General features: G+C 38.4%; 2 protein-coding genes across 2 annotated transcripts in view; one reads left to right on the plus strand and one right to left on the minus strand.

The window, feature by feature from the left end:
• Nucleotides 1-11,043, plus strand: part of LOC134663490 (diencephalon/mesencephalon homeobox protein 1-A-like) — a 51,063-nt gene extending 40,020 nt beyond the window's left edge. Inside the window, exon 3 of the mRNA XM_063519864.1 lies at nt 10,311-11,043. Coding sequence (XP_063375934.1) covers nt 10,311-10,523 — 213 coding nt within the window. The 3' untranslated portion in view covers nt 10,524-11,043. The remainder of the gene's footprint in view (nt 1-10,310) is intronic.
• Nucleotides 1-12,114, minus strand: part of LOC134663473 (E3 ubiquitin-protein ligase TRIM9) — a 287,295-nt gene that overhangs the window by 228,959 nt on the left and 46,222 nt on the right. The window lies entirely within an intron of this gene.

Consider the following 12,114-nt stretch of genomic DNA (forward strand, 5'->3'; position numbering starts at 1 on the left):
AAAAGTGGTCGGCCAAATCCTGTGTTGGCAGGTTCCTGTGTCCGACCAATTATGTGGTACCACGTAAGAGCTACAATTTACCTCATCGAAAAATAGAATGAAACAAACGGATTATAATAGCTAAAATAAGCCTGTCGACGTATGTCTTGGTCGGCCTCACCTTAACCTGGCAGTTTTTGCAGTCCGACCAGATTTATAAAAAAATCATCAAAAATTTTTTATCGAAAAATCGTATGAAACTTGTATGGTACGATAGCTGCCTTTGAGGACAGTAAAAAAAAAGTGGTCGGCCAAATTCTGTGTTGGCAGGTTCCTGTGTCCGACCAATTTTGTGGTACCACGTAAGAGCTACAATTTACCTCATCGAAAAATAGAATGAAACAAACGGATTATAATAGCTAAAATAAGCCTGTTGACGTATGTCTTGGTCGGCCTCACCTTAACCTGGCAGTTTTTGCGGTCCGACCAAATATATAAAAAAAAATTCAAAATTTTTTTATCGAAAAATCGTATGAACCTTGTATGGTACGATAGCTGCCTTTGAGAACAGTAAAAAAAAATGGTCGGCCAAATCCTGTGTTGGCAGGTTCCTGTGTCCGACCAATTTTGTGGTACCACGTGAGAGCTACAATTTACCTCATCGAAAAATAGAATGAAACAAACGGATTATAATAGCTTAAATAAGCCTGTTGACGTATGTCTTGGTCGGCCTCACCTTAACCTGGCAGTTTTTGCAGTCCGACCAAATTTATGAAAAAATCATCAAAATTTTTTTATCGAAAAATCGTATGAAACTTGTATGATACGATAGCTGCCTTTGAGGACAGTAAAAAAAAAGTGGTCGGCCAAATCCTGTGTTGGCAGGTTCCTGTGTCCGACCAATTTTGTGGTACCACGTAAGAGCTACAATTTACCTCATCGAAAAATAGAATGAAACAAACGGATTATAATAGCTAAAATAAGCCTGTTGACGTATGTCTTGGTCGGCCTCACCTTAACCTGGCAGTTTTTGCAGTCCGACCAGATTTAAAAAAAAAATAATCAAAAATTTTTTATCGAAAAATCGTATGAAACTTGTATGGTACGATAGCTGCCTTTGAGGACAGTAAAAAAAAAGTGGTCGGCCAAATTCTGTGTTGGCAGGTTCCTGTGTCCGACCAATTTTGTGGTACCACGTAAGAGCTACAATTTACCTCATCGAAAAATAGAATGAAACAAACGGATTATAATAGCTAAAATAAGCCTGTTGACGTATGTCTTGGTCGGCCTCACCTTAACCTGGCAGTTTTTGCGGTCCGACCAAATATATAAAAAAAAATTCAAATTTTTTTTATCGAAAAATCGTAGGTATGAACCTTGTATGGTACGATAGCTGCCTTTGAGAACAGTAAAAAAAAATGGTCGGTCAAATCCTGTGTTGGCAGGTTCCTGTGTCCGACCAATTTTGTGGTACCACGTGAGAGCTACAATTTACCTCATCGAAAAATAGAATGAAACAAACGGATTATAATAGCTTAAATAAGCCTGTTGACGTATGTCTTGGTCGGCCTCACCTTAACCTGGCAGTTTTTGCAGTCCGACCAAATTTATGAAAAAATCATCAAAATTTTTTTATCGAAAAATCGTATGAAACTTGTATGGTACGATAGCTGCCTTTGAGGACAGTAAAAAAAAAGTGGTCGGCCAAATCCTGTGTTGGCAGGTTCCTGTGTCCGACCAATTTTGTGGTACCACGTAAGAGCTACAATTTACCTCATCGAAAAATAGAATGAAACAAACGGATTATAATAGCTAAAATAAGCCTGTTGACGTATGTCTTGGTCGGCCTCACCTTAACCTGGCAGTTTTTGCAGTCCGACCAAATTTATAAAAAAATCATCAAATTTTTTTTATCGAAAAATCGTATGAAACTTGTATGGTACGATAGCTGCCTTTGAGGACAGTAAAAAAAAAGTGATCGGCCAAATCCTGTGTTGGCAGGTTCCTCTGTCCGACCAATTTTGTGGTACCACGTGAGAGCTACAATTTACCTCATCGAAAAATAGAATGAAACAAACGGATTATAATAGCTAAAATAAGCCTGTTGACGTATGTCTTGGTCGGCCTCACCTTAACCTGGCAGTTTTTGCAGTCCGACCAAATTTATAAAAAAATCATCAATTTTTTTTTATCGAAAAATCGTATGAAACTTGTATGGTACGATAGCTGCCTTTGAGGACAGTAAAAAAAAATGGTCGGCCAAATCCTGTGTTGGCAGGTTCCTGTCTCCGACCAATTTTGTGGTACCACGTGAGAGTTACAATTTATCACATCGAAAAATAGAATGAAACAAACGGATTATAATAGCTAAAATAACCCTGTTGACGTATGGCTTGTTACGGGCGGCTTTCATAAATTCAATGTGGCAGTGTGCGGCAGAATCCACTTGCATCAAATTTGATGCAACACATTGTGGCTGGACATTAAGAGATGAAATGTATAAGATCAAATGGTTTGAAGGACACATAACGCCTTTGCGAGTCGAAGAAATAACAATAAGATAATCACTTAATATATGTGAGGTTATCTTGTGTATTTTTATTTATTTATATTTATTGAGAAGTTCAACAGCGTTTACATTAAATAATATACAAAAAACATGAGAACTTATAGCATAGCCAATAACAGAACTTCCTGTAATTTATACATAATAAAAAATCATCTGTGGGTAGACTTGTAACTTGTGCTGTACAAGAATCGTAAATATAACTTAATTTGTAAGTCTTTAAGGTACAAGGAAAAAAGAAAAAAATAATAATAACTGTAAACTGGAAAAAAATCCTAAAATAGTAGGTATAGCTCTAATTTTGCGTAAACAATAAATAAAAAATAGTAAAATAAAAATACATACAGTACCTACATAAACGAGCGAATCTATTAGTTTGTATGCATTTATTGGAATTTATGTGTTCGTGTGTGTGTGTGTGTGTGTGTGTGTGTGTGTATGTGTGTAAGTGGGTGTGATAGTGCGTGACTACCAGGAAAGTTGCTTTGCAATTTGTGATTTGAAAACACGTCTGGAGGAGAAGAAAGGGTCAATGTTTTGGAACGATTTATTATAGGTACGTGCGATTCTACTCAGAATTTAATAGAATAGAATTTTGGCCATAATTGGTACGATGACAGGGAATATGGAATAGTGTGGTGTGACGAGTTCGGCGCGTGGGAGCGCGGAGCCCTAACTGTGATAGCAATCCAACGCAGTCTAGATGCCCGTTGAGAACATCGTGGAGGAACATTTTACCATTTATTTAAATTTTGGAAGGATCACGTGCAGTTTTTCCTCTTATATTACAAGTGTCCGATTGAAAACTAAGCTTTGGTGTATACCTGGATCACCTGCACGTACAAGAAGGCGTTTCATATACGCCCGCCCATCAGATAGGTACACAAAGTCATGATGCGTATGGAATACAGCATGTGTGGTCCTATTCTAGCTGTCACGTGGTATCACAAATTTGGTCGGACTGCAAAAACTGCCAGGCTACGGTGAGGCCGACCAAGCCATACGTCAACAGGTTTATTTTAGGTATTATAATCCGTTTGTTTCATTCTATTTTTCGATGAGGTAAATTGTAGCTCTCACGTGGTACCACAAAATTGGTCGGACACAGGAACCTGCCAACACAGGATTTGGCCAACCACTTTTTTATTACTGTCCTCAAAGGCAGCTATCGTACCATACAAGTTTCACACGATTTTTCGATAAAATTTTTTTGATGATTTTTTTATAAATTTGGCCGGACTGCAAAAACTGCCAGGTTAAGGTGAGGCCGACCAAGACATACGTCAACAGGCTTATTTAAGCTATTATAATCCGTTTGTTTCATTCTATTTTTCGATGAGGTAAATTGTAGCTCTCACGTGGTACCACAAAATTGGTCGGACAGAGGAACCTGCCAACACAGGATTTGGCCGACCACTTTTTTTTTACTGTCCTCAAAGGCAGCTATCGTACCATACAAGTTTCATACGATTTTTCGATAAAAAATTTTTGATGTTTTTTTTATAAATTTGGTCGGACTGCAAAAACTGCCAGGTTAAGGTGAGGCCGACCAAGACCTACGTCAACAGGCTTATTTTAGCTATTATTATCCGTTTGTTTCATTCTATTTTTCGTTGAGGTAAATTGTAGCTCTCACGTGGTACCACAAAATTGGTCGGACACAGGAACCTGCCAACAAAGGATTTGGCCGGCCACTTTTTTTTTACTGTCCTCAAAGGCAGCTATCTTACCATACAAGTTTCATACGATTTTTCGATAAAAAATTTTTGATGTTTTTTTTATAAATTTGGTCGGACTGCAAAAACTGCCAGGTTAAGGTGAGGCCGACCAAGACATACGTCAACAGGCTTATTTTAGCTATTATAATCCGTTTATTTCATTCTATTTTTCGATGAGGTAAATTGTAGCTCTTACGTGGTACCACAAAATTGGTCGGACACAGAAACCTGCCAACACAGGATTTGGCCGACCACTTTTATTTTTACTGTTCTCAAAGGCAGCTATCGTACCATACAAGTTTCATACGATTTTTCGATAAAAAATTTTTGATGATTTTTTTATAAATCTGGTCGGACTGCAAAAACTGCCAGGTTAAGGTGAGGCCGACCAAGACATACGTCGACAGGCTTATTTTAGCTATTATAATCCGTTTGTTTCATTCTATTTTTCGATGAGGTAAATTGTAGCTCTCACGTGACCCAATGAATCTGGTCGGACTGCAAAAACTGCCAGGCTAAGGTGAGGCCGACCACTTTTTTTTTACTGTCCTCAAGTTCAGGTATCCTACCATACAAGTTTCATTCTATTTTTCGATGAGGTTTTTTTTGATGAATTTTTGTCCAACGTTTTTGCCATTTGTACAAAATCTGCCAGGTTAAGCCTAGGCCGACCAAGTGCGTTGGAATCTACTAAATGTCAGGTACCTCTACAGGGTAGGTATATTCTATTTTTTGATGAGGTTTGTTTCATGCAGCCGGCTCCCGGACTATATAGGCCATAATTGAGGCCTTGGTCATTTTTCTTTAGTGTATGACATCTATTTCAGTTTAAAATGAACACCACCTAAGTAAATAAATCTCATAACTCGTATGTAGGTATCAGTTTCAGGGGAACACAAATTATTTTTGTTTTAATTAGTCTACTTAATCGAATCTAAATTGTTTATTATTTCTTGGATAAAGCCAAGTGTATTGTTATATAATTTATATATTATGTGCTTGTTTAATTTTCTAAAGAATGCCTTAAACATTTTACAATAATATTAATTATACTTCAAACTGAACACCATCATGCCATCCGCTGTTACTCTTGTTAATTAACCTCCGAGTTGAAAGAAAACATTCCACAAACGGCAGGTTAAATCAATTAGCTTTCAAAACGTGGAAGCTAAAAACATCAGTGAATGCAAATTAAATCGACATTAAAGTATCAAGGGCGGATCAGGCGGTCCATTAATAAATCAGTTCGCTAAAACCGTAATTGTAATCTCAAACAGCGGAGGGAGCGTGTTTGTTCTAAAAACATTATTACAATAAGTTCGGGCTCGGTTCGCCGCCGCGGCCCACCGGCCCGTTCACACGACGGGCACTTTGCGCCCTGTGTTTACATTACATTTATTCTGCTATAGGAAAATCGGCAATGTGAAGAAAGTCTCATAACACTCTACTCTAATTACCCGATTACTAAACTTTCTGAAGTCTTTGCATATATCTGCCCATACAATCTTTTCGTTTTATGAAGCCGCAGGTATTATACAATTGAGTAAGTACTTTGATACGAAGTTTTCGAGTTTTTTTTAAATGATATACATACCATATTACCCAATAACGGCTCTATACTTTGACTAAAATTGTATTTCTTCTAGGTTCTAGACTTATTACTACCTACTATAAATTATAAACTGAAATGGATGTCATATTCATATACGAAAGAAAAACCGACCAAGGTCTTCAGTGCCCAGAGCTGGGACATCGACTCTTTATAATATTTTAACCCTTATAATTCGACGAATGTGATATGTTTTTATTGTCAATTAATTACCCGACATCTTCAGTAAAGTGCAGTTGCCCTACTTACATTAAATACTTCTACGCTTCTAAGAAGTAGGTATATATAACAATGGTACGAAATAGAGTACCTACCTACCTACCTACCTACACACAGGTATAAGGTACCACACATACCACACCATAATCAAAGCGAGGATCTGAATATAAGCACCTACACTATAAACAGCTTTCAAAAGTAAACTTCTGGCGACAAGATCGTGTTATGTGCTAGTCCGATAGTTGAGTAATAGAGTGGAGCCCCCATCGTCGGTATAGTAGGGTGTTGGCGGCACTCGGCAGGCGTCGAGGCGTGGTAGCCGGGGCGCCCCGCCCCGCGGCGATACTCATCTGCTTATCTTCCCACACGTTGTCGCTTCTATACACTCATTACGTTCAAAGATTGGTACAAATCGTTAGTTAGCAATTATTTTTTTGATACACTGTATGAAAATATAGCAAGAAGATAGAAGTAGGCGAGGATACACATACTTTAAGAGTATTTTTATTCATACGATTGCACTCATTGCGGGGGTCGAAGAAAATTTTTCGGACGGATTTATGTTTAGCGGTCAAAATACAGGAGTATATTTTTTTTCTCTAAATGTATACTTTTATCTCTAGTACATATACCTACCCTTTATCTCTTTTACAATCTAGTTTGAAATTAAACTTGGCAAAAACTGCAGTAAAATAACATCAGCGAATTAATATTCTGTTTAGAAAAAAACGCGTAAGTAACACCATCAGCTACTTCCAATAGCCAAGCAAAGGTTTCATCGTGTATTTTTTTCACATCGTTCAATCCGTAAGGTTATCGGATGATTTTCGGAGAAAAGCAGCTGCTAGAGAGTGCCCCATGCCATGGCATCAAGTCCTTTCTGCGGGTTAAAGTTTATGTAGGTAATCAATGAAAAAATAATTATGAAAGGCACTTTTTATATTTTACTTTTTTGTAGTTGTATCCAATATCGGTAACCATTTAATGAGCAATACCTACGAAAAGATTTGCTTTTAGTTTTTTAACCCGAAATTTCTAAGCAATGAATTTCCCTCTCGTAGTCTGTACTGTAGTAAATATTCCCTTACAGTGTTACAGTTCAAACGAATGAACGGATTTTCGTCTCAATTGTGTGGGAGCAAAATAAGCCCAGCATTTTTCTGGTACCTAAATAAAAAAGTCTTTGCTTTGTTGCTTAGGTTATTTTATTTCTTCTTTAACTATTTACTTAGTCACGTGGGGTCAGGGTTACATAGTATTCCTACGTATAAACGTGTAGAACGAAATTCAAATCGAATCATACAAAATAATTAATGTAACTACAAATAAGTTATTAATGTGGCTGTCGCAGCATTAATTATTTTTTTAATTGCAGAGAAACCTAATCGAAACCAAGTTAATAGTGCTTAGCACTCTCCCTGCGTCAGGCGTGGTAGCGCAGCACGTTGATTATTATTGAACAGCGGTATTCAGCTCAGCTCGCCGTGGCTAAACAAAGTGAAACATAATGCCTACGAATTTACCATACGGTTTAGCTTTCAATAAAACGCCATGTTTATCTTTGGTAGACTGTGAACTAAGAAATTATGTATGCATGATACGAGGAGCGATGCAGTACGTGCGGGCACAATGGAATTTGGGAATTCTCCACGCTCAGCTTTAAAACAATAGGTAGCATGGAGGGAGCTGTAGGGAGGCTGTGCTAACTCCGCGTCAGGCGGTTAAGTCGAAAGCAAACGTTATGTACCTTACCTAATATAGGCCCCATAGCCCAATACCAATATCAATTATACGCATAAACTATAAAGGATAAAAGCGTGAATTGAATAACATCTATATTTTTTAATAATGTACTTATGACGGGTACGCAACAAAACACACCAGTGCTTCATATTTATCGAAAATTATACTCGTAGTAAGTACTTTGCAGAAAGCAAATTGAGCAGCGCCGGCGTTTTTCAAAAAAGATTTAACACCAGCGATAAGGACAAACGAGTTAAACCAAAGCACAATCATGCACACAAAAGAGCGTCGTGCGGATAATCTTAGTGGGCGGGAGGACAAAAGAGGTTTGCGAGTAGTTCTATAGGACGAGAGACTATTGCAGCGCCCCCGCGTCTGGCGCTGGCAGCCTGGGCTACGTTCCTATTGCTTACTAAGCATTAGCCAGAGACGAACCATTATAAATTGTGATCTCCATTTACGTATAGTACTTTCGACTACAGGTACACTGGTCCGTTCGAGAAGAACGCTCGGATTGCGATGGTAATGCAGCCTGGGCCATATTCCCCGCTTGAGTGCCACCGAATGGAACAACTCGCACAAGTGTTAAGCCGCCACTCGCTCGCCGAAAGTTAATGGGGCCTTTGTCGAGCTACCGGCCGGCCCTTGTAATGCAATTAACTCCGACAATGGTGCTATATCACTGACGAATTAATTTTTAAAGCTGCCGCGCGGAAGCGAAGATCTTTATCAATGGTCGGGTCGGGGTGCGGCTTATACATAATATTCATAACAATTGGTACATATTGACAATTTCAGCTCCTAAACAATATATTACTTAAGTAAGTATACCTACTTATTTATAGTCTTAGTTGGAATTAGGTAGGTATTCCAGAAAATATTATGTACTTACTTACGTAAAATACTTTTATTAAGCTATCTATTTAGGTTTCATTTTAGGTACTAAGTACATGCTTTGTTTGTCACTAACTAGTAGGGTTGCCAGATCGAAAGGCGCTATTATCGGGATAAAATATCAAATTTTCGGGATTTTGGGACTTAAGTCGGGAAAATAAAAACATTCATATTAAAGTAATTGTGTTAAAAACAACGATGTTTTACATTATTGACACTACATCAGCTGCTCTGCCCGTAGACGTTTTTATATAAAAATAGTATAAATTCTTTGGGATCTCGAACAAACAAAAGAAATTCGCGGTGGCGAGCGGCTCGACGCGGGTCGCTCGCTCGCTCGACGACAGTTCGGAACTTCAAATTAATGTTTTTTAACGTGAAGCTGTTTTTCGGGACAGTTTTCACTTTGTCGGGAATCGGGAACACATGCTAAAAATCGGGAGAATCCCGCCAAATCCCGACCATCTGGCAACCCTACTAACTAGCATAATACATACCTATAAAAAATTAGAGGTAGGTATGTACCTATACACATTCACGTTTCCTTAACTACATGCTTAGTTGAAACTGCGCATATAATCAACGCAACGAAATAATAATTTAATATCCATAAACAGCCGAAGAAATATAATAGAATCAAGAAATATAATATTTGAATTGAAAGATTCCATCCCTTTTATAACTTTCTCGACTTAATCCTGACGCCAAATGAAAATGTAATAATTTCTATAAAAACATACAAACATCCACGTCAACATTTATGAATGAGTGGTAAGTACGTGAAAGCCTGCCGCCTGGTGTTGTGATCGTTTCGGTGGCACAATGGCAGACTCGGCAGACCACCCGGAGACGGGCGGTGTTGTAGGCCTCCACTCGAGTGGAAGCGCTCACCCAAGCGACACAAAGCCTACTGAGAACCAACATCAATGATCATTACAATACATGAACACATTTTTTTCAAACCTCATGAACCCGGTCAGTTCACAAAATTGGGCCGGACAATTGTCCGAAAATAACACACCAGATTATTGATGCATCACTTACAAATATCACAATACGATATCGCCTTCTGAATTTGAATGCTTTGTAAATATCAATTTCTAAACCTTTTGAGATGCGGAACGGTAGCTCTACAGAAATATTTAAATTGAGTTTTCATTGATAAAATATGTTATGAGGATAAAATATTATAATGTTAAAGTCAGCGTATGAAATAACGTCCTATTTTTAATAATAACAGATACTAAATTATGTTTACAATAGATTAAATTACAAATTCTGGTGGATATTTGTGATCGAACCGGACCTTCGGACTTCGATAGAATAGTTAGCAGATTTATGTAACCCCGCCACGCGAAGCATTTTTCCTTGTCGTGTGTTGACGACTGCTTGAACGAGGCTTTGATTTCGATATGAGCTTTACGAGAATTCTGGGGCCCCGTTATAATAAGTTAAGAGGCATACCTAACCTAAAGCCTGAATGTTCGATCGAATCTGACCTAGCGTGCTGGAGGCCTTCTAGTTCTATGTAGACATGTATTTATAGGAATTTATCAAGAATTTACGGAAGCTATTGTTTCAGGTGTGGTTCAAAAACCGTCGAGCGAAATGGCGGAAGCAGAAGCGCGAGGAGCAGGAGCGGCTGCGCAAGCTGCAGGAGGAGCGCGTGTGCGGGCGACTCGGCGCGCGGCCGCCTGCGCCCGCGCCGCCCGCGCTCGCGCACTCGCCGCTGCGCGCGCCGCCGCCGCCGCCGCGCTGCTCTGACGACTCCGACTCCGACCTCGAAGTCGCTTGAGACCACCCCCAATACAGACACTTGCGTGCTAAACGACTTAACTCAATTACACGGGTACAGTTTCAGTGATCAGTGAAAACTATTTAAGCAAACAAGTGATGAGAACGCTGTTTTGTCAATACGTGCAATCGAATGGAACGGTAAAGTGTCGCAGAAGAACTTGATGCAATATTTAGAGATGTTGACACTGGGCGACTCTTCGCAACTTGTGTTTCTTGTGAAACCGGTGCAACGCTGCGCTGTGTCCTTTCACAAGAGCAACAGACGCCAATTTAATTAGATGCAACAGATTTAACAACTAATAGTAACAATAGAATTAGGTAATTGTTTATAGTTCGAGCACTTGACAACTGTGTGCTAATATTTATTATGTGGAAAAATAGTAGGTAGGTACTAGGTAGTCATATTGTATATTTTAGACTTTAAGGTACCTATAGCAAGCAAATGTAATTAGATATACTCCACAGAATAATCGAATAGATAATTGATGTAATAAATAGCAACATCACATGTTCTATTCATATAGAACATTGAATACAACATTAAGGTAACACGGATAATAAAAAACGAGTATCTATAAGTACATGACAAAATACAAAGGATACTTAAGTTTTCATCCACATACATCCACGTACAGTCATTCTGTCAAGCACTCGTTTTTACTAGAAATTCTCCTAGGTCAGATAACTATGCCAACTGGACTTTTTCTTAGAACATATTTGTGGCAGGTGGATGGTTCAATGGAGAAAATTATTACCTAAAGTTATTTTTTGGCCATTATTAACCAGTAGGTAAGTAATTTGACCAACTACCTACTGTAATATCATTACCTACCTATACGTTTTAAATAAGCATAACTTCCCTATGTTATTATTAACTCTATTTTAATGGGATCAAATCTTGCAATTTTTCTTTTACTTCAGCACCTACTCGTGACTGCATATTGTTTGTATGCAGAGATGCTACGCTAATTAATAACTTTGCAGACTGTAGGTACATACAATACAGCATTACGACATTAACATTATCAACGTATCAATCAGACCTGGAACCTGAGGCCTAGCCAAGATGATAACTAATCGTTTGCGCCGTAGCGAACGAAACGACTCTCTTTCTATCGCAATAATATGAGAGAGTGATCGTTTCGTTCGCTACGGCGCAAACGATTGTCAACTTGGCTAGGCCCCCAGATGAGATGTGTTTTATTTTGTACAGTTGGTCATAATAATTACTAGGTAGCGCATTTCTACGTACTTGTCAAATCTCGTATACGGATTTGGATTTTAAAAATGGCTAGCGGTTTGTCACGATGTTTACTTATTTACCAACAGGTACTAAACCATAGTTCGGGATAGAACATAAAATATTTGTCTGTAATAAACTTTCACTAATATCCAGCAGTGTCGGTGTATTTATTTCTTTTTAATACGACAACTTCGACAACCAATTACTTAACACATATTCACCTACCGTAAAATATGCCGATTTAAAGTTAACCCATCACTAATACTATCATATAGTTTTCATACTTACATGAAAACTGCTGGAGCACAATTAACCAAGTGGGTAGCAAAGTGGGTAGGTATATTTT

This window comes from Cydia fagiglandana, chromosome 1, assembly GCF_963556715.1.
Source record: "Cydia fagiglandana chromosome 1, ilCydFagi1.1, whole genome shotgun sequence".
In the NCBI taxonomy this organism is placed as follows: Eukaryota; Metazoa; Arthropoda; class Insecta; order Lepidoptera; family Tortricidae; genus Cydia; species Cydia fagiglandana.